The sequence below is a fragment of the Tachysurus fulvidraco genome, chromosome 5 (genome assembly GCF_022655615.1).
Source record: "Tachysurus fulvidraco isolate hzauxx_2018 chromosome 5, HZAU_PFXX_2.0, whole genome shotgun sequence".
Taxonomy (NCBI): domain Eukaryota; kingdom Metazoa; phylum Chordata; class Actinopteri; order Siluriformes; family Bagridae; genus Tachysurus; species Tachysurus fulvidraco.
In genome coordinates, this window is record NC_062522.1 from 21,279,505 (window position 1) to 21,303,006 (window position 23,502).

The 23,502-nt window shown below is 39.0% G+C and overlaps 1 protein-coding gene across 14 annotated transcripts in view; it reads right to left on the minus strand.

The window, feature by feature from the left end:
* The window catches only part of nav1b (neuron navigator 1b), a 65,130-nt gene that overhangs the window by 2,450 nt on the left and 39,178 nt on the right, over positions 1-23,502 (minus strand). For 6 of the 14 annotated variants that reach the window (XM_047813356.1, XM_047813355.1, XM_047813363.1 and 3 more), the window contains 23 exons: positions 20,556-20,694; positions 16,572-16,875; positions 13,613-14,351; positions 12,552-12,959; positions 12,246-12,287; positions 11,696-11,850; positions 10,759-10,935; positions 9,934-9,986; positions 9,689-9,712; positions 9,300-9,377; positions 8,184-8,192; positions 7,468-7,551; positions 5,894-6,005; positions 5,571-5,692; positions 4,207-4,215; positions 3,429-3,598; positions 3,156-3,318; positions 2,862-3,039; positions 2,232-2,323; positions 2,043-2,138; positions 1,654-1,822; positions 641-876; positions 5-159 (listed from right to left, as the gene is read on the minus strand). In XM_047813356.1, coding sequence (XP_047669312.1) covers positions 5-159; positions 641-876; positions 1,654-1,822; positions 2,043-2,138; positions 2,232-2,323; positions 2,862-3,039; positions 3,156-3,318; positions 3,429-3,598; positions 4,207-4,215; positions 5,571-5,692; positions 5,894-6,005; positions 7,468-7,551; positions 8,184-8,192; positions 9,300-9,377; positions 9,689-9,712; positions 9,934-9,986; positions 10,759-10,935; positions 11,696-11,850; positions 12,246-12,287; positions 12,552-12,959; positions 13,613-14,351; positions 16,572-16,875; positions 20,556-20,694 — 3,714 coding nt within the window. The remainder of the gene's footprint in view (positions 1-4; positions 160-640; positions 877-1,653; positions 1,823-2,042; positions 2,139-2,231; positions 2,324-2,861; positions 3,040-3,155; positions 3,319-3,428; positions 3,599-4,206; positions 4,216-5,570; positions 5,693-5,893; positions 6,006-7,467; positions 7,552-8,183; positions 8,193-9,299; positions 9,378-9,688; positions 9,713-9,933; positions 9,987-10,758; positions 10,936-11,695; positions 11,851-12,245; positions 12,288-12,551; positions 12,960-13,612; positions 14,352-16,571; positions 16,876-20,555; positions 20,695-23,502) is intronic. The other 8 variants (XM_047813357.1, XM_047813364.1, XM_047813362.1 and 5 more) reach the window with 6 other exon arrangements.

Here is a 23,502-nt window from a genome sequence, read left to right on the forward strand (position 1 = left end):
TTACCATTTATGATATTTACATGTTAAAGCACCATTAACTAATTCACTGATGGATGCAGCATCATGAACATCATCAAGCATGACAACCAGTGGGACTTCAGATGTACTAGTCTCCCGGTCAATCTGATTTGCCAGATTAGACAGGTAAAGTTGGAGATCCTGGAAAGAAAAACAAATTAAACAAACAAATTATGAAGTTGTCATGCACTGGAGCACTTTCATGAAATGAACAAAAGAGGATTTATACAGCTTTTGTGATACCTATATGCAATAAACAATGCAATCTATGAAATAAGACTTACTTATAAGTAATGTTATGTAGTAATGTTATAAGTAATGTTATGTAGTGGTTAAGGTGTTAACTATCAGAAGGTTGAGTTCAAATCCCAGGTCCATTAAGCTGCCACTGAGGGACCCTGAGCAAGGCCCTTAAACCTCAATTGCTCAGTTGTATAAAATTAGATCAAACATAAGTCGCTCTTGGATAAAGACATCTGCCAAATGCCGTAAATGTAAAATATTTAGCTCTCTATAATTTATTCATGGCCAGTGTTCAATATGACACAAGGACATGAAAAATATAATTTTACTGCCCTTAAGGTAAACAACTTTGGGAGTCTATCTAATCAGTGCAGTTTACCTTGCAGGTTTGACGATGCATGTTGAAGGAGACAGCGATGGCAGGGGTGATCTCTCGGGCACTACGCTCCACCAGGTACTCAGCCAGGCGGGAGGAGAGGTAACTCTTCCCTGTGCCGCTGGGCCCTGACAGGATCAAGCGCCTATGCTTCAGCAGCAGACTAATGTAGTGTTGGATCATAGGCTTCGGGATAAGCGTCTCAAACACCACATTGTCCACACACTTCTCCTTCAGACCTGCAAAGGTACAGTGGAGATAGAGATGCATATATAATTGAACTGGGGAATGTTGCGATTTAAGGTTGAGTGCTATTAACACTTAAAAGAGCTAACTAGGAAAAGAATATATAGGCCTCTAACTAATTAAAGCAGCCTGATGACAGAGAATATAATTAATTTGTAAATAGTAATATTAGATGGTTTTAATGCTGTGACAAGAAAAGAATTCCCCTAGAATCTTTACACCTCAGGGAAATCAAACCAAGCTGTTTCATTCTGAAGAACTAACAATAGTAAGAAACAGGTGACACCAACAGCTGAGTGTCCACAGACTGAGCCATATGATGTTTATTTCAATAGTGGCCGCACATGGTCTCTATAAACTGCCATGAGTGCAGTCTGCTTTGAAAATAACCTCTAACTTGACCTTGGAGGAGACTGTGACTGTGTGTACAAGCAAGTGTCATATATCTCTAGTAGTGTTGAAAAGGGATTTTACAGCCAGGCAGGACTTCCTCTGATTGTTGGGGAAAGCTGTGAGATTTATTTTTTTTTTCTTTCATACTGAGACTTGGGGTGCACGTACATATGCAGTGTTTATGTATATGCATTTGAATTGAACCCTAGTACATTTTCCTTTTTGGTGTGTGGTTTATATGTGCAGGTGAGAACACAGCTGTCACACCCAAGTGCAGACCAACATAGCTTACAATATAGGCGAGATCATGTGAGATGGTAGTAGCAATGTACTACAAAAATCAGCATAACCCACTTAACCCGCTTTTCCCCACTAACCTTTAAGAGCCACGTTGATGCAGGTGGAAGTCTTGTTAAGGCAGCGTACTGGTGGAGTCTCGGGTGGCTGAGCTCCTAGCACCCTCTTCAGATGACTGAGGCTGTAGCTGTAGATGGAGTCCTGAGACAGGCCCAGGCTGGAGCTCGGGTCCACCACTGACAAGTAGTCCTTTATAAGCATAAAGCATAAGTTGGGGGAGCAGAAGAGGTAAAGATTACTGTATTTTTCAAACTTAAATCACAAAATGATATGTTACAATTATACCCTAATGTTATGTTCATGTCTTTATAACACAAAAAGAAACTTTAGTGCCAATATGTTAACCAGTCTGCATATTGTGGATAATGAATACTTTAAATTAGTAGTTCTTTCTGTTGTTAAAACTCACCTTAAAAGCTTTGCAGACTGCAGAGTCAAGCGTGCACCAATCAGTCTGCCCACTGAGTTTAACCAGGCCAATGAAGAATTCCAGCTGTTTAGCCTCCTGTGTTAAAAGGTATAAACTTTATTTCTAAACATCCTTATATCTTCTGGAATAATGAGTCCTGGACAAAGGTCCTGTAATTGTGAGACATACCTCATTTAAGACTTGATGGTTGGGGATTCGCACTAGCACTCTGACAATGCTCTCATCTTTCTGCAGGGTTGAGGTAGGACTTTGAAATACATCTGCCAGAAAAAAGTAATTGTAATATACATAATATAACTACATTGCATTTTTTTTTTTTTGTATTTTATCTATTTGTATCATAAGAATCTTTTATAAACAACAATAATCATCCTTTAATCAAATTTCTCTTCATTTAGCACTGATGAGTGTAGTGAATCTTGAGCCTATTAGAGAACAGTGATCATGAGGTGAAAATACAACTTGAATGCGATCCAAGGGGCAAATATAACCAAGCACCCACCTTCAAACTCTCATTCACATAAAGGGGCAATATAGTGTAGCCAATTAACCCACTGGTATAATTTTAAGATATGGGAGAAAACCAGTGAAACCAGAGGAAAGCATGCAACATTCCTTACAGACAGTCACCCAAGCACAGATCCTGGAGTTATGAGGCAGCATGCTACCTACTGCACCACACAGCAATAATCATTAAATTAGTAATCCTTGTCCAGTCAAGACCTATATAAATTTTACTCTGTCATATGTGACAGCTGCTAAATCTAACAGGGTGTGCACAAAATTGTTTCACCTCACCTGTGTTTAAGCTTTCAGTTGCCCCCATGCTAAAGGCTTTGCTAAGAGATGCCACAGACTGCCGTGGTGATAAGGTGCCCAGAGAGCCCAACCCGGAGGACTGGGAAGTAGAGCTTGGAGGTCTGGAGGCACCAGTCTTCAGCTGGTCATTTTCTGCCTTCAAATTTTCTACCATCATCTGTATTAAAAGTCGTTTACATAGCTATTTAATGTCTACTGTTCTGCAACATTTATTGCTGTTTATTTACTAATTTATTACATGCATGGTGTATGTGTGCATATGTGTTCACAAACCTGCATCTTGCTCATGGCTTCCTGTAGCTGCTCCAGTTGGTGAGCAGAAGTAAGGGCCTCCAACCGGATATCTGTAAGTTTGCGTTCCTTTTCCCAGAGTTCAGAGCGCAGCTCAGAAACCACCTTCTCCTCGGGTTCTGTGCCCTCACTGCTGTCACCCAGTCTGAAGTAAAAACACCTTTTCTTTAAACCTTTGTTGGTGTCTGAGAATATGGTCAACATTGCGCTATGTGACCCAATTAAAAAAAAATAGAGAGAGAAATTGTGTCTTACCCAGAGGAGGAGGCAGAAGTTGATTCATTTAGTGAGAATGGTGTTGTTTCTACATTGTGGTGGATTTTAGGGGAGGAAGGAGTTGAGGACTCTGGGGTGGCAATTTCCTCAATATCCGAGTACGACTTGGAGCCCTTCTTATAGAAAGCCCGGTTAAAGGAACTTCTCAACTGCAGAAACAGAAAGAACAACATACAGATATATCTTAATACATGACTCCTGCATTATGTAGTCCGTAATACAATATAATACAGAAAATATCAGAGCAGGTAAATGAAGGTGCACTAAGCAAATGAAGCAGCAAAAACTCATGGAATGAGTAAGCATGCCTTTTGTGATGGAAATAAAAGACAGAATTTCAGATCCAAATTTCTATATTCAGTGGTGAGAATTTATAGGCCTGTCAGTCTCCTCATAATTCAGAATCCAACTACAGCATCCGCTGTAAACTGTAAATAATGTTATATGTTATCATTTAATATCATGTCCACCTTACATGTTAGCAAATTTAACAACCACATAATAATTGTGTTTTAAATCAGAGTTAAAATACGAGGTAAACAGAAACACCACAAACCTACATGTTAAACAACATATAAATTAAGTAAATTTAGTCTTAGTCTTGGTTTGCTTGATCTAGCCTTCATTTTCAAAATAAAAAATGGCATTAAAGTATGAGTCATTGGTGTTGAATGGTCAGAGAAGGGAGGATCAACGGAAAAAAAAAAGCTTTTTTTCTGATTAGGTCAGAATAGTGAGGATTGGGAAAATCACTCACCTCATACACCTTAAAGGAGAGAAGGGGAAGGCATAGGAAAAAGATCAGACTCATACTTAATGTTGTATTCAATGCACATTGCAATAGCACACAATAATGCATATATGGAGAAAGTGTGTGTGTGTGTGTGTGTGTGTGTGTGTGTGTGTGTGTGTGTGTGTGTGTGTGTGTGTGTGTGTTTGAGAGAGAGAGACAGAGAGAGAGCAAGAGAGAGAGAGAGAGACAGAGACAGAGAGACAGAGAAAGGGAAACTGGTGTTCTGGATTGTCTATGTTTTAAATTACAATGAGGACAAAAAGACAGAAATATACAGATGGGTGAAAATTTTAAGAAACAGTAGTGTCTCTGTTATTTTGTTATTTAACAAAAGGATCCCTGATAATCAGTAGAAAGTTCTTTTCTGGATGTTGAATTTAAAATAGATTGAAATTCCCATATCCACAGGGTTTGAGAGATCAAGAAATGGTGAATAATGAGTATGAAAATTATTGACCTCTTATTCTACTTACTAAGTATGGCACCTCTTTGGGAAGCTGACAGGAAATTGATCACTTCCTAAAGTACTCTTCAAGATTGAAGTCATTAATTCATTCATCAGCGATGTTAAAGGATGCACAAAGACCGCATGTATTGATACCTCTGGTACATCATTATTTCAGCTACACTTTCTCTTCACAGTTTAAAGTTTAAATTTAGGTTGTAGAGGCTAAGGATAAGTTGAAAAATATGTTTGTTGAGTGCTAGCTAGTACTATATAAATCTAATACTATGTATTATAGAAAGAACAGTAGCACAATTAAAGGTTGTGCACAAAAAAAAGCCTGGCAGGAATGGCAATAAATAGGCACATTTCACTTTTTAATCAGTCAAGGCTGAACAACAAGGAGTTCATTTACCATTAGGAGTTTGAATTTACAACTAAGTTAAATAACTTAGTTGTAAATTCAAACTCCTAATGGTAAGTTAACTCCTTGTTTTGTGACTTGTTTTCAGTCCTGATTGAACAGAGAAAATTTTAATTATTTATTTGTATTTTCTGACTGGTCGAGCTGTAATTGACTGCCATTTTATTTTTGCTCAGGACAACTAAGACCTGTATATGTATTTAAATAATTTTCTGGTTAAATCTTTGTGAATAAACTGAAATTTCGCAACAAATGGACAAGTGACCATAAGAAATCATGTCATTCATATTGCATCTGCTCAATAACATCTAGGTCTGGGGGAAAAAATATATATATATTTTTAAAAAAAAAAAAGGATCTTTTAGAGATATCATGTGTGCCCACATTATCAAAGATATGGCCAGGAAAACTTGCTGTGGCTAGCTACAGTAAAAGCAGATTATACAACAATCATCTTACCCAGCTTTTCTTTTTCTTTTTCTTGGCATCTTGTTCCTTCAGACTCCCCAAGCTGGAATGACTGGTGATGCTGTTCATGCTGGCAATGCTCTCAGATGAGTTCTGCCTGTTTATCTGCAATTCTGGAGAGAGAGAGAGAGAGAGAGAGAGAGAGAGAGAGAGAGAGAGAGAGAGAGAGAGAGAGAGAGAGATGTTATGACAAGGGGTGGAGAGTGAGCCATTGTCTTGACATCAGGAGCAGAACTTTTTGCCACTTAAGTCAAACTGATCAGCTGCAGATCATTTTCCCTGTTTGTGTTGTGTTTGAAGAGTTGTATCCAGACCTTTGGGTGTGGAGTCAGAGGTACTGAGTGCTCCATGGATGATATCCTGGGCCTCTGTGTTTTTACACTTCAAACCATCAATGGTCTCCCTTAGGTCCTGTAGCTCAGCGTCCTGCAAGTACAAGACATGCCAGATGCAGGTAACACTAACAAGTAAATTTGGTGAACATTGAGGTTGCATCATGTTGCAGCAAGCTTTTATTTGATGAGCATAATGCATGTGTCTCACTTTCTCTGTTTTCACCTTTATATCTTCCTTATGCCTCCTGATTCTACATTTGGCTAATGGAAACACAGTTTGAATTGCACTCTCAGCGCCTTGATAGATAATACTAAGTGCCTCCTGAAAGCATGAGCTCATTAGTGGAGAAGTCTCAGTGCTTTATAAAGCAGAACCCTTAAAACATGATACTGCCGATTGAACTGAACCAACGTCTGCAGCCGTTTCTCAAAAACACAAACCAGAAGAACATTTTTTTCAACTCTCTTGAAGCAAACTCCCAACACCACCAACAGCATCTTTTAATTCACATCAAAAACCAGCATTTGATCACGCTCAAAACTAATGTTCAAATTGTACTAGAACATATAAAAGCTATTTTTAAGCACCAATATATATAAATGAGGACACAAGCACATTCTGAAACCATCCTGAACAACAAGTACCATGCTAACATTACTTAATCATTATTAATTATTGAAATTTGTGGGTTTCGGAGAGGGGTAAAAAAAAATAAGTCTCTCAGATCCATATGGTATGTCAACCTTTATGCATTTATGCTTAGGAGCACCACATTTTTGACATTGCAGTATGCTGGGAAAGAACTCTTTTTTTTTTTAGCAGATGAGCCAGTAGACATTTGCACAGCCACATACCCTTGGAAGCCACACCAGCATCCCCATTTCAATCTAGTAATGTAGAAGCCCATGAATTCTGAGCTTGAGAGACACACTGTTTTGGCACCCTCACTTTCCATTAAGATAGATGTAGAATGATTTGAGTTCATAGAAAATGGTCAAAAACAGCATTTCAAGGATGAACATTTGATACACCATCCCACAATAAAGACAACTGAGTAAATAGGCCTAAAAACAAAACAGAAGTGAAAGCAGTAACGTTTATGGTGATGGTAAATGGGACGGTGCTTGAGAATGCGGTTTGTTTGCTTTGCTTTCATGCACCAGTCAGCACTCGGACATATCTAACCACTTAGCAGATCAATAAAGTGAGTCTAGGTAGGGTTTTCAAGATTGTCAGGTCTGCTGTATTATTAGTTTCTTTTTTGTTCTATTTTATTTTATTAAGCAGTTAATCATAGGCAATAAAAGCCCTGGGCAAATGGGATGACTTGGCCTATTTTTATAATTATACACTGCAGCAGTTAGAGGACAGACAATAGATTGTTGTTGTGGTTTGGGGCGGCACAAGCTCTAAGGAAAAGAGGCCTCAGGGATAGAAAATCCGAATGTCTGCCCAAAAGTCTACATTAATATTATGCAACACACACACACACACACACACACACACACACACACACACACACACACACACACACACACACACACACACTTACCTTCTGCTCAGAGGTGACTGACAGGCTTTGCAGACGAGCAGTCATAAGCGTCAGACTCTGTTCGAAAGCTGCCACCAGGTTAGCCTGCAAAAGAATGCCAGCATTAGTGATGGACAGAGTGACACACATAACAACACTGAGTACACCTCACACACAAGTGTGTGCACGTGTCTCCATCCAAGCTGGAGAAAAGGATGGGAGAAGACAATGCAGAAAGTCTGTCGGACATGGAGGGGCGAAGTGATGAGGTGAACAGAAATTGACCTGAATGATGGAAGGATAAGTACACGAGGTCTGGCATTTGTCCACACACCGTCTTTATGCACATTATGCTTGAAAGAACACCACAAAGTGATTCTGGTAGCACTGTGCATGCTGACTTACAATGTCTATTTAAATGTAGGTATATGCAAAAATGATTAATACTATTAAAAAAATCACTTTAAATGATTATTATAATCAATTGTTGAGTTCCTAGGTATTTGTGTGTACTGGTCAACTGCTCATGAGCCATCCTTCCACAAACGTTATAGTTATCAACAAAACTATGACAGCATCAGCATTTAGCTGATGTCCAGATGACACCTGATAATGAGCTCCACTTGACATCATCAACCAGCACCGGGCTGGGGGGGGGTGTGGGGCCTGCAGGGGGACGAGGTTAAAAGTCATGCAACAGCAACAAGGGACAGGCTGGAAGTGACAGTCCAACAAACCTGGCCTGCCTGCTAGAGCGAGCAGCCCCCGAGGACCCGCATACCAGCCCGCAGCCAGAAGAGGACATCAGCCAAGGAGAGAGGGACAGTGGTGTTAGGGTCAGGGTTATACTGCTCACTCACACAATCATGTTTCCACACACACGCTCACATATTCACACGTTCACAAGACAGTACTGGGATCAGATTGAGATCATTTCCACTGCACATGTCACAATCATAGAATACTAAATTATTGACCAAATACAAGAGCGCACTAGAGGTGCTGGAATAGGTGCTTGATTGTTCACTGAACCCAGTTCTGTAAAAAAGGTTTTTGAAGGGGGGGATCTGTATGATGTAGGTTAGTGAACGTTGTCAGTGAGAGGTGGAACTCTATGCATCAACAATCATTATTCAGATGGTAAAATATCATTTGTAAAATAGATTTTTTTTCTATCCCATATTCTCTCCATTTGATTACTTGCTAATTACCCGCCCAGTAGTTTGCTCTCTCCTATGACATGAAATCTACCAACCAGACAGGGTGAACACATGCAGGCTGACACATGTTTCATTGAAAAAACATGAAGCCAGAGCATCTTTTCACACTGCTGCTCATGCTGCATCACAGGGCAGCTGAACACACTCTGAGGAAAGTGCTATCTACCCTATTCTGCATACATGAGCCCACAGACACCCACGATTGATCAGTGTCACTCTGATTGAGAGGGGAGAGATTATTCTATCCCTCCCATACAGCGAGCAAGGTCAATTTTGCTCTCTCAGATGGTTGTGGCATGGTCTGGTTGCCAATCTCACAATCATAGTATGAATGTTTTTCTGTTGTGCCACTCCTGATTCTACATTTAGTAATGAGAGACAAACTTTTTTTAAGGAACCTAGATTTAATGTTAGGGGAATTTCCGAAGATATCAATGATGGTGCATGAAAATATGTTCACAAAATAGCAAAAGCCCATTTGCACAGACCATACACAAGCTCACACACAAGACAAATAAATTGAAAATAAAGAAATAAATTACAGAATAACAAGGCACAGCTCAGTGAAATTGGTTACTTCAGGAAACTGCTGCATACAAGTTCTGCTGGGGTTTGGAACATTTCGGTACATACGTTAGCAGACAGCTGATTTGTCAGGTTGGCCACTTTGTCTTGAGATACTTCAAGTTCACGCCTTAGTTTTCGGATTTGCTGTGAAGAGATAGAAGTCTATCTGTTAGTTCTCCTATCTCTGATACTAATCCAGAGAGTAATGATAATTTTTGGAAAAAAAAAAAAAGTGACATATATTAATGGTGTGAGCCTATAACATAAAACATATATGACAATGAGGAAGGTTGAGTTATTTAAACAGTGCGCTGCAGTAGCTTAAAGAAGGAGTTCATAAACTGCAGACAAACTTACAACTAGACAACATTATGTTTATAATGTGGAAGCCAACTGATAAAGCAAAGAATACAGACAAACATGAAACAAGAAAGCTGTTGAAAGGACAGACTTACCTCTCCCTGCATTCTCTCCTCTGTCTGAGAACGCAAGATGAAAAAAAAGTAGAGGTGGGAGCAGTAAGAAAGAAGGATAAAGCTCAGGACTGAGAGCAGCATAGAAAGATTATTGGGCCATATACATATATTTAATCACTAAATGTAAGTATTTTATATGGCAAAAAGAACTACTATATAAGATTAAAAATATAGAATTTAAAGTATGAGACCATTGTGCTTCCTTCTGGACACTTCATACTTACTGATGAGTAGTTGGATGATGCATTGGAGGCCAGGGAGAGGACAGAACCGTGGACTGCAAAAGAATACACAGCAAAATAACTGCAACCATTAATATAGAAGGGGCATTATAGAGATCTGAAATTAAGTAGGGTAAAAAAGCAATTACAGTTCCATAAGGTGATATGGAAATCAATGTAAACTGACGTAAAATACTTCAATTACAATACAGACCAATGACCAGTTTGATAAAGCATTCACAAAAAATAATCTATTGTCTTGATGTATTTTCTATCTAACAACTTCAAACTTGCACATGAAAATGAATTATCTTACACCGTGTGTGAAACACCTATTCAACCAGAGATTTGTGTGTATTTACAGTAATAAAGGTGTTTAACGTGTGTTCTATAATCATCTACTGGGACTACTGAGAGACAGATTAATGTGAATTATTTGTTAAAGTATACAAAAAATTATCATTAAAAGGTTTTGAAAATAGAAATGTTACTTTGTTCTTTGCTTAGTAACAGAGAGGTTAGGAACCTTCTCTGATGATAAATGCAGAAAAAATTATTTAATCTTTTGAAAAGTGGATGTTGAGTTTTGCCACTTTGGGATATATAGAATATAGAATTTCTTAGCCACATATTTAGTGTTGCATAATTAACACTTGGATTACAGGTCACCTGATTAATATTCTAGATAAATAAAAATATTTTACTGTTGAATAATGATGAAGATGAACAACAATAATAATAATAATAATAATAATAATAATAATAATAATAATAATAACAACAATAATAACAACAGACAGAAGCATCCTAATTTATAGAACACCTCACCATCCTCTCCAGGCTCCCGGAAGGATCCAGAACGCATCATGCTCTTAGGTCGATCAGCCAGTGACATGGAGCTTCCAAGTGGGGAACTTGCATACAGGTCATAGCTGCCCTCATTGGCTGGGATGCTGTTGGAGCGAGTGATGCGAGGCGTGGTGCTTGAGCTTGTAATGGGAGCCACTTTGACAGACACAAGACAGACAAATGTATATGGATTAATACACACAGGTTACAAAGTTGACTATAGAGCTCAAATATCACAACAGGTACTTCTTCTCATGTATGCATTTATCTGTCCATTTAAATCATGCGGATACAGATCAAGATCTTCAGTTATTGCTCGCATCAAACATAAGCATGGGAAGAAAAGGCAATCTGTGACATGGCATCTCTGTTCAGTGAATCTCAGAGTGCACAACACATCAAACCTTGAGCAGTAGACCACACAGACCAGACCGCACCTCTGTCAGTTGAGACCAGTGATCTGAGGCTACAGAGGGCACTGGGTCCCTGAAACCTGGAAAATGGTTGCCTGGTCCATTTACATACTTCATCTGTCTAGTTCTGTTGAGCCTGTGCACTATGTAGCCTCAGATTTATCTTCTTGGCTGACAGGAATGGAAACTGATGTTCTGCTGTTACAGCACATCCATTTGAAGGTTCTGTCTTTTCTTCTTGCCATTATTATAGGGTGGATATCTGAGTTACTGTGGCCTTCCTGTGTGTTTAAAAGCATTCTGGTCATTCTGTTATGACCTCTTTAATCAATGTTTTCTTCAATGTTATTTTGTGAACAATTTTGCACAAACTCTAGATATTGCTGTGCATGAAAGTCCCTAGAGATCGACAGTTTCTTAAATACTTAAACTAGGCCATCTGTAGCTCTTAACCTGCATCTGCATGATTTTATGCATTATGCTGCTGATATACTTGTACTCACCGACATTGGTGGGTGGTGTTTTGCCAGTAAAGGACTGGCTCAAGTGAGTGGGTGATGGAAGTTGGGGTGGGCTCACGGACTCAGTCATGCTCATTATCGTGTGGGAGTGGCGGCGCTCCTTTGCCTCACTTTCCGATTGGCTACTGCCATAGCGACTACAGGAACGCAAAGCAAACATGATGTCAGTAGAGCTGAACAGACTCGGTTTGAGAAGTAAATTTCAAAAAAGCGGCTTTCAAAAAAGTTCTAGATTCGTTTTCCCACGATTTTAGTTCTTTCAATCTGATTTATTAATTGTAGCAGCCTGTAAGTCATGATGTGTTGTCATAAGGTTGTCAGCATAGCCAAAGTGATTTTATTTGTGTTATATTTATAATAATTAATACTGATTACTGTATAACATTGAAGTATCATAAACAGTGCATTAAACAGCACCAACATGCTGTAACATCACACGCCCTCTAGTTCAGTAGTTACTGCATATAAGTCTATATACAAACAGCAACTTGCTAGCAAAGTTGGCAGAGATGTGAAAGTAAAGTAAACGTACCATAGACCTTGCTTGGGTAAGGTATTCCTGTCAGTTTGTAAACTGAGAGATAGAGAAAACAGAACAAATAAACCAAAAACATTGCATCAACAGACATTTCATTAAACCTCACTGAGTACAGTGCTGTTAAATATGTTCAGTAATAAAAATCCACACATTAGGCTCTCTCAATATAGAGAATTCAACTGCTATGTTATGCTTATACCAACAGAGGGCAGCAGTTACAAGCACAAATGGGATTTATAACCATACTATCCCTCCATGGTATACTACATTTATTCTTGTAACCCTGAGATCCCAGCCCACCTGTCATTTAAGGTGATGGATGTACGAGTGCCTGCCCCCCATGTGCCCATTGTCCTTCCTGTAGACTCCTCCTGGTCTCTGAATTCTACACTAGGCGGCAGGCTCATATGCAGAGACAGGGACTCCATGCTGTGGTGTACACCAGACATCTTCGGGTATAGGAGGGGGGAGCTGCTCAGTGAAAGAGGCTGACCGGAGAAGCAGCTTGGCGAGTCGATGTTGAGCACTGGAGCTGGGCTGGGAGTCAGACGACTGGGCACGCGTGAGCCCACCAGGTCTTGAAGCTTCGAGTATGGAGGAATCTTTGGGGGAAGGTCTTCAATAGTCACACAAGAGTCTAAACTGTTGGAGTTCATTTTGTCAAGGTGTGCCAGGCTCGGTGGATGTGCAAGGGACTTAGCCAGCATTCTGTATCATTAGCAAAGAAAGACAGTCACTGTAAGATTACAGTCAGGAGACATGAAATATGTGAAATATGTACTGGATTAACATGTTTTAGTGAAATAATTTTTTGTTACGCAGTTTAATGTGTGACAGGAATCACACACATCTTCAATGGCACAGCTCTACCTAAGCAAGCAAAGCATTGAACATTTAATTCATGTGCAAACACAGCTTTCACTACAGCCACATGTGTCTTAAGAGTTCTGACAATCTGACAATTTATCAATTAGAGTGAATAGAACATAACAGAACAAGTACAGACTGAACTTAAATTATTGAGCCACAGACCTTGTGATGCAGCATCTGATGAGTAACTTAAAAATCCACTGCTTAAGTACTTAAGAACTTATTCATGAAAAATGTAAGCGTACAGCCAGGAAAATAAACGAAGGCACTAGCAGCATTGCCATTTAGGAAGAAGAGCCCAGCATGTTAGGAAGCTGAGGTCAGGGCACAGGGTCAGATATGATACAGCGTCCCCGGAAGAGACATGGTTAGGGGTTCAACAGTAGCAGTCTAAACCCCAGCATTCTGATCAGTAGCTCAGAGACGTAATCATTGAGACATCCTTGAACACTCAAACTTTCCTCATTGTATTTGTGAATGTAAATTCTTACCTTGGTGTCGTAGTTGGAGAACTCAGTTCTGGGTATTTGCTTGTGCTGGTCCTGCGAGTCCTGTGGATCTGCTCTGCATTCTCTCCACAGCTCTCTCTCTGTTTCTCACTCTTCAGAGAACTGTTCTCCAGGTCAGCTTTGGCCTTGGCCCTCTCCTTCTCCTTGTCTGTCTGGTTAACAGGCCCAATGTTGCTCAGGCGGCTGCCTGCCTTTATACTACCTCCATCCTTTCCTCTAGTAGGCATGGTGGCAGGTAAAGTAGGCATAGGCTTGAGGCTAAGGAGACTGGCATCAATGTTGCTGCTAACGGGACGAGAGTTGGCTCGGCCTGTTAAACTCATAGTGCTGGACTTGGCAGGCCGAGGGAGACTTCGGTACTGAATGCTGCCACGGGCGTTTGGTGCAAGGAAGCCATTCTCACCATTGCTGGCATCAAGGCTGTTCTTTCGACTTCCTCCTCCAGGCACAGGCTTGGTTGGGATCCCCGAAGACTTAGGAGTTTTGCCAACTGTGGCTGACCCACTAGAGATGGTGGCACCTCCCGCTGTCATTACAGTGGCTGTGCCGGTGGTAGGGGTTTTCCTGTAGCCGAAGCTGCCTGCAGTGGGCTTGACGAGGCCTGAGGGTGGTTTGCGGTGCTCCACACTGTCCCGACCTGCATCAGAGCGGGAACGCTGCAGACCTGAAGTCTTCAGGGACAACTTCTGTTTATCCACAACCTTTGTGTCTCCCTTAGGTGCTGCCAAGAGAGAGGGAAAGAAACATCATAATTCACAGTGAAGAAATAATCATTTTGAAAAAAAGCATTAGGGCTAAGAAATTTTGTTTCATTTTTTGCATAATAAGCACATAAAAAGTGAAACTCAAAGTAAGTACACTACTGAATGACAAACCCTATCAGCATACTCAAGTTAGTTCATGTGTTCAACATGGTTACTGTTGTTCATTTGCATCTGTATCTACTTAATATGACTCAGTGCACATAGAGAAGACAAGTAAGTACAAATCCATCTGTATTTACTTAAGACATAGTGTAATCAGATAGCATCTAAACTGTCACAGAGGACAACACATTAGCCAAATAACTCATAAAAATGCGTGCCGCAAGTACTCCAAAACCACACCGTCCGGCTGCAGTGCATCTCATATCACAAAAGCATATCAAGATGGCAGATCTAGACTCGGCTGCCTTCTATTGAGATAACTGCCAACATGCAGGATATAACACAGTCTGCTTGCTATAAGAGGTTTGGCGTGTACATGCCTGAGAGTTTGGGTTAACGTTTGTACAGTAAGTCTGCAAGTACTACCTGTACTTAAAAAGTCATTCCGTTCTATAAGTTAATTTTTGAACTGGGAAGATGTGGGTTCGAATCTGAATAAGATTGTCTTAAATGCTAGTGTGAAAGCCAAAAGTTATTTGCTTAAAAAACACTCAAAAAATATATACTTTAAGTTAAGGTGCTCCAGTTATCTTAAGTGTTGTGTTTGGAAAAGTGTTGTTTTTATGTATCCATTTACAAACATAAATTGTGTACTGTAGCTGCTTGGATCGGTTCAGTCTGGGAACACCTGCTTCCAACTTCCAAATGTTAGAGAATCTGTTTTCAATAAGAGCTTCACATATTAGTAGAAGCTTTCTATGCTATTAATCCCTGCATTGAGACTACTCTATAACATGTATATACTAATATAAATAGTATACTCTATAACATGAGTATACTATTTATATTAGTGGTTATAATTTTCTAGTCTAAGTATCACTATAAATAAAGAGTGAATAAAGTCTATGTTGAACATGTGTTAAACATTATTGTCTTTAAGCATAAATACAACTAATGAAATGGCTTAATCAAAATGAATTTTATTAACTGTGATGGACTGGTGACCCATACAGGGTGTATTCCTGCCTCAAACCCAGTATTTATGGGAAAGGCGCCATATCCACTGCCACCCTGACCACAACAAAGCAATAACGGAAAGTGACCGAGAGTCAATTTGATCAACATTCTAAACCTGGTCACCTCCGTGTTCTTATTTCCATGTGATAAAACAGGCGGTGTTGAATTTTTATACGCCATCATGCAAAAACATTTCAGGAAAATAACCTGCCATTGTAATGCTAAACCTGTTTTGTCCAGTCCAGTTTTTAACCTGATAAATGCTTAAAATGTTGGGAAGCATCATTGAACTATCCTTCAATTAACTGTGCTTGGTCTTTGACATTTAAATGTCGTGTGAACCCCGGCAGTGAAAGGTTACATAAAATGTCGTTTCCAGGTAAAATAACTAAATGCAATCACAGCCTCAATCAGAGCAATTCAAATTTCTTTAATAACCAAAGCTGCTGTCTAGACTTAATGGTAGTACACAAAGTAAGGAGTACTGGATTTAGATCTCTCCCCATCCTCCCACGTTATTCAGATACTGACATCCACATCAGAGCGAGTCGTTGCATCTCACATGGCAGCACTGTTATATTTACTGAAGAGACATTATTCTGAGTTCAAATCTGCTCTTCATTCAAAGAGCTTATGTTTTACAGGCCTGCATAAAAAAAATTACTCATTAACACTTTTTTTGAGAGAGCCAGGGCATTCGAACAACAAAAAAAGTGATATGTTTTGGATAAGAATGTAGATATGAAGATATGGTGAAATAACAGATAAGCGGAGGTGCTTTCCTGTCTGCATGTTAGTTGATACACATATTTACTGTACTTTAGACCATGCAGCAGAAATGCTATCTCTAACATCAAGACATGGGGGGATAAGCTTTGATGTTGAGAAGGAATGCAACAATGGTGCAGGTGTGTGTTTGTGTGTGTGTGTATGAGTGCATGCATTATTATGTACTTTTAAAAGAGGACTTGATCTCATCTTTTTGGATAATGTAAAAGTCTGTGTAACTGGAAGACAACTGGAACAACAGTAAGATGAAATGGAGCCCTCTTTCTCACCTGCCACTTTCAGCACACTTTGCGATGTGTGTGTGATGGGAGATGTGATGCCAACTGGAGGATTCTGGCCCTTTTTGAAACTGCCTGGCTGTCCTAGGCTCTGTGGCTTTTTCAGTTCTCGTCTTGCGGTCTTCTCCTGCACAGCGCCATCTGCTGGTCTACTCTTTCTGTATTTGCTGGACGACTCAGTCTTCAGGCTGCCTGTATCATAGGCTCCGCTGTCTGCTTTCTGCAGGGCCTTGTCCTCACTGTACCAAGCAAGACCACTTTCCACCAGGGAGCGCTTCTCTGCATCTGTACGCAGCTGAAAAGACACAGAAATGCACACACAATCATTCATTCATTCTGTATATTCAATATATTTAAATAAAATGTGAATCATTCAGAATATCTACTAGATAGCATTGAACTGCGATACACTTGATTTTATTTCAGATCGCACACACACACACACACACACACACACACACACACACACACACACACACACACACACACACACACAAGACTAAGACCAAGACTACTCTTGTTCATAACATCTTGGCTAATATTTTGTCACACTGTGCACCCAGGCTGTCTGCACTGAAAGTTTAGTAGGTCTGAGGAAGTGTGAAAGCTTTTTCAGAGAACTGATCCCTGGCCTGGTCCACCTGAAAATGATGGTCTGGTGTAAAAGTCATCTGCTCTGGGAATACACTTCTTATTCACTACTGATAGTGAGTCCAATGTAAATGTAGATAAAGTGTATTCTGAACATCGAATGCCTAACCCTTACCCACAATATTTTGCTGGATTTCCTGCAAGTTGTCATACATCCCAAATATCCAGAAAGCACTGTTCTTCAACACTTTAGTGTTGTTCAGCGTGAATGAACCCAGGTCTTACCTTTTCTATAAAACATTATGCACAAAAGTGATGTATGGAAATGCATAAATCACATATTGTTTGGGGAAAACCCCCAAACAATCACAACCAGCACTGGGTCTAACCTCAGGTATTTGACTGTGTGTGAACATGCATAAGATGCACTTGAATGAACATACCAGTAAAATCACTGGAATCAAAATGATCCACTAATGTGTGGAAAATGCCACATCGTCTCTCCTACATGGCTAAGCAGTAAAGTAGCTTTATTGCTTAGCCATGTGTGTTCTATGGTATGATAATGATGAAACATGGCAAGATATTATATTTTCACATAGGCTGTAATGGAAAACACAAATACAGCAGTCAAATAAATTAGGTGACTATTCAACCATAATGACTTGAAGATAATAATATACTTTGAAATATTAATGACTCAGCCATATGCTAGTTCACTTGACAAGCAAGCTTTCCTCCATGGAAAAGTCAGATAGGAATGCTTCAAAGCTCTTGAAGCAAATGAAACCCTACCTGCTATCTATGGGTCTGGAAGATATGTGATTGCCATTTATTGACCTGTCAGCACATAAGTGGTTGAAAAATCCAGACAAATGTGAACATCATATGCTACAATAGGCATCAACATTAATGCCAAAATCTGCGTTCCTCTCTTTTAAAATGTGTCATAAAAGCTTGCATGCATCCATCATATGATAATATCTCAAGCAGGCCACATCACCATAGCAACCAACCCTGCAAGTCTATTAATGTGACTTTATTTTTTCCTCTTTCCTTGCTGAGCCTGAATATCTGTACTTGTTATATAATTTCCAGCATATTGAGCAAAGATCTCAGTAAACGCTGCTTAGCATATATCTCAAGCCAGGAAGCAATTATGCAATATGATTCAGATGCTCCAAATTCAAATAGAGGAAAGCAAAGCCAGGAATCTCATTTGATCAGACTTCTGTTTTGCATGATTTTTGGTTGTTATTTTTGGCGTCGGAGATTGGAAAACACACAGGTTTAAAGTTAAACAACTTTAAAAAGACAAACAAATTTTGATATATGACTCATAAACTAACACAAACCAATGTTCCAAACCACAGCAGTAAATTCACACCAAAAACCAAGGCTACATTCTGACCGAGAAAATCCAATGTCAGTACACAAAATAACACTTTGTTGCTTATAAATATTTTACAGTTTAAAAGGTCCCTCCATTGATTATGCAACATGGCCTCAAATTAATCAATGGATGTAATTTTTTTTTAATTTTTTAATGAGTAATAACTAATAATAAATGAAACCGTTTAGACAGAAGTAGATATTTTTGCCTATAATTTATCAGACCTTTTTCTATACACATACACAAACACTGTTTAACAAAGCTCTGGCTGTTTTATTGTCTGTATATACACTCACTGAGCACTTTATTTGGAACATCTGCACACCTGCTCCTTCATGCAATTATCGAAATGCAGCAGTGTTAAGCATAACATCATGCAGATGTGAGCCAGCAGCTTCAGATAATGTTCACATCAACCATCAAAATCTGGGAAAAATTGTAATATGTGATTTTGCCCATGGCATGACTTTCTGTGCTAGGTACTGAATATTTCTAGAAATCCTGCCTTTCTGGGATTTTCACACACAACAGCACGATAATATTCCATGCTAAAAAGTTGTTTCAAAATCTTTCTTTTTGGAAGTCATTGGATCTGAATGCAGTAGAATACCTTAGGATGTGGTAAAACAGAAGATTCACAGCATGAGAGGACACCTGAAAATCTGCATGATTTGCCTGATGCAATCATATCAACATGGACCTGAATCTCAAAGGAATGTTTCCAAAGTCTTGTGTAATCCATGCCAGGAACAACTGAGATTCTTTCGGGAGCAAAACTTTATTATTAGTATAATGTTCCTAATAAAGTGATCAGTGTGCATATATGTAGTGGTTACACATTACTGAATGATGCTCTGCAAATTATTTACAGTTACTGGTATAATGTGTTAACTGCATTGGGCTAAAGACAATGGGACAGGATAAAAATATCATACATTTTTGACATAATATTTCCCAGATATGTCATAGTATTTAGATTTTTTTTTAAAGTAACATTCAAACTGTAACACCTCAATAATCTTTAGTGTATTTTTAGTTTATCTACAAAAATACATTTTACAAGTTTATTTAGATATACAGACATACTGACTGTCCCATGGAAGATATTTATATCATGGCACTGCTGAATAATCATAACCTATTGGTCAGAAGCTGAATAATTATCTGTAACCGCACCTCTGGCAATAATATTAAATGCAAGGTAAATTAAAGTATTATATTAATTCATTTACATAGATTAAACAAATACATTATTGTTTCTATAGTACCTTCTAGTTACCTATAAAATATTTTTTTTTGTTACATTGTTATCTCTAAATTTCACCTTTTATGGAAGACACTTTGACATTCTTTCGAGATACCAACATTTGGTATTTTTGGAATATTTAAAGAATAAAAAAATGTGTGTTATTTTTGATACAGGTAGGTTTTCTGTAAAGGGTTGCCTATTAAGGCAGTTCCTGGAAAATCCCGAGCACAGAGAGAGCTTTGTGGTTTCTCTCATTGACATAACAAGCTGCATTTTTTTGTAATAAGTTTAAGCCTGTGAAAAAAATAAGGCGTTGTTCTGGAAAACACGTCTTCATAGCTATAGTTACAAGTGATAACAAGAACATTTCCCAACATTAGTAACGTGCTAATAATCAAATGTCTTCCAACCCTGCATAAACATATGACTATGTGGTGGAGTAATTTCATCTCCAGACTGGTTCAGCCACAGAGCAGCAAAGGTCCTTCATACCCACTGCTAACAGACTGTATAACTCATCATGCTTCTTATTCTCAGAGACATTTGCTTCTTTCTAGAATAAAACAAGACTGTGGATTAAAATGAGTAACAATATCTTATATTTGGATTAGTATTACTAAATTGGGATATATATTGAAGGTATTCCCAAATGCTAAGAAGGATATTTTTGTAGTCAAACTTAAAAGAAATGAATTAGGACTGGTGTAGAAGGGTGACTTGCAAATGTTCAGAGAAAACGTACCATGACAGAAGAGTTCCGTCGGGAGCCGACTGGCGTAGTGGGTAATGAGTTCAGTGAGGAGCTTGCATTCAGATCCTCTGAGCTCAGATTATCGGAGCCGTCACTCAAACCACTACTGATGGAACTGCTCTCATCCCACCTGCAAACATTCAGGGACAGAGAGATAAAGCAAGAGACAAAAAGTAGAGTTGATCAAGTTTTAATTGACAGCAAATATATCTTGTCTATGCTAGAACAGTAAGAAAGGTTGATTTTCACTTGCAATCTCCGGAAAACAAATTTCAGAAGCATACGAAAGGTGAATGTTACTTTGTAAAATCTCCAGGGGCCATAACAAATATTCTTAAACAATCAGACATCTTCTGTATATGACCAGACTGAGAGACAGTCATGCTGAGCCCCCAGCTGCTCCTGAAGTGACATGTGCAGCAGACAGGATGCTAAAGACATAGCACTCTTCCAATTCATTAGCAAACAACATGCAACATGAATAATCGCACGGTGAATGAGGTTGTGTGACATTGAGATGGCTGTAAAAATCACTGGCTGTGAAAGGCAATGCTGCTCAACTGTCCTGTCTGGGTTTTCAGCCAGCAGGGTGTCCATGTGGTTTGAAAAAGGACAATCTGGCTGGTGCTAATCAGACTGGCAGGATTTACCCACTGCCCTGCATGGGAGTGGCATGAATCACACTGCATAATACCCAACACACACCTGCAGGTGAGCGCACACACGCACGCGCACACACACACAGCAGCACAATGTTTTTCAACAATGGCCTTTGCAATACTAATATTACAGTAACCAGTAATATATAAGTGACCATGCCACACAACATCATAATATGCAATTGTTGTGTATGTTGTCCAGTCGTACACATAACCATGAAATTACACCTATTGAGATGCTTTGTTCATGTGGCTCTTGAGTGGTATAATGCATAATAAATTGGTATAATGCATTTAAAAAATCATATTGAAAATATTGACATATATTAATATATATTTATAATTTGAGGAAATACATTTAATTATTCAGGGGAAAATAAGAAGCAAAATCAATAAATATACATTTCAAGTATCTTAATAAAAAAAAGTCCAATTAGACAGTCCAATCTGACATTCTTCCATTTGTTTATATTGAAACATCCTTATTTTACAGCTGATTTTTACATCCTTTATCTTTAATCAAATTAAAAAGCACAGCCAAGTCCCAGTATTTTGTTAGTCTTACCAATTAAAAAAGATTGCTTTATCTTGCTTCAGCCTTTCTTTTACACACTGATTATTTTGTGGTTGTAGACATTGCTGTATAACCTCTCTCTCTCTCTCTCTCTCTCTCTCTCTCTCTCTCTCTCTCTCTCTCTCTCACATACACACACACACACACACACTCTCTCTCTCTCTCTCTCTCTCTCTCTCTCTCTTGGGTTTCATTATTATCCATTCCATTGTTATCAGCGATCAATCATGACCTGTGAAATGGTTTTCAAGAAAATATTTGTGACATATACTGAAACTTTTTACAACCACCTCCCCACTGCTCGAAATCATGAGTCACACAAAATGGCAATACTGCTAATTTTCATTAACTGAATTTCTCCAATAATCCTGCAGCCAGTGACACCTACCTGACCACTACATTTAACAGAAGTCTGAAGATATACTGCTTCGCTGTCTGGAACTAGTTTGCTAGGTTGTCAATGTCTATGCAAATAAATAAGTGAATTACGTGAGTAGCAGAATTAAATGTAGAATGTAGAATTAAATGCATCCTATACTGTATACCTATATCATGAAACTGCCATCCTTGAATAAATCTGATGAGATAGTCCACAGCTGTTCCATACAGACTTTCCACAGGCTCAGTGTTGGGTTCTCTTTTGCTCTCACGGTATACTCAATATCTCAGTGAGGTAATATCTTCACAGTTTTTATACCACTGCTATGCTGGTGACCAAAATCCATCCTCTTCTTTCTTCCCTCCGACACTCATGTTTCTGCCCAGAGCTCACAATATTTGGTAAACAAAATTAATGTTTGTCATTACTGGCAGCTCATCAGCAGAAACAAGACCCCAGCAAGGCTGAGCTGGTGGATATCCCTGAAGATGGATCTCACGTAATCTCGTGAGCTCACTGGAAACTCGGGGTCACCATCTGTGACCATCATACAGGTTTTGCCTTTAAAGCAAAAGGAGGATCGGGCCATTTTCCTCCACAGGGGCAACTCCGGGGCTTGTAAGTCCTTTTGCATTTTAAGAATGGACTATTGCAACTTCTGGGTAGGTAGCTGTCTTCAACAAAGACTAACAACGTCATTCTTCTCCAAGCATTGATTTGGTCAAAAGTTTGTGGCTTGACCAAAGGTTTATGCCTTGACCATCACGCCTATGTGTGTTTTTTTTTTTTACAGAATGTGATTGTATTATGGTATAGCATTAAAAGTGCCCTTCAATGGAACTAAGAGGCCCAAACGTGTTCCAGCAGAACTCCATTGACCTGCCCTGACCTGAACCCCACTGAACACCTTTGTTATGAACTGGAACACTAACTACACCCCAGACCTCCTCACCTGGCATCAGGGCCTGACCTCACTAATGCTCTTATGACAGAATGTGCATAAAGTCTAGATTTTGTCTAAAGTCTAATGAAAAATCCCTAACAGAAATGTTAGGAGACATTTTTTCAAAAATCCCTTTACTTGACTTTTGTATTTTCTTTTGTTGCTGTACTAACAGCCCTCTTAGTCCCTGGCATATTGTAATAGCATGAGAATGAAGTGTTTTCAAATAAAATCACCTCAAAGTCGATACTTTGACACACAGTGCAAGCAATACTATGAAGATGCTTGCATATGTTAATAATTTTTACAAAATGCAATATCCGTGCTATAAATATATAGACTTTGTCCATAATTACAACAGCAGATCAGCAATATCTTTGTCA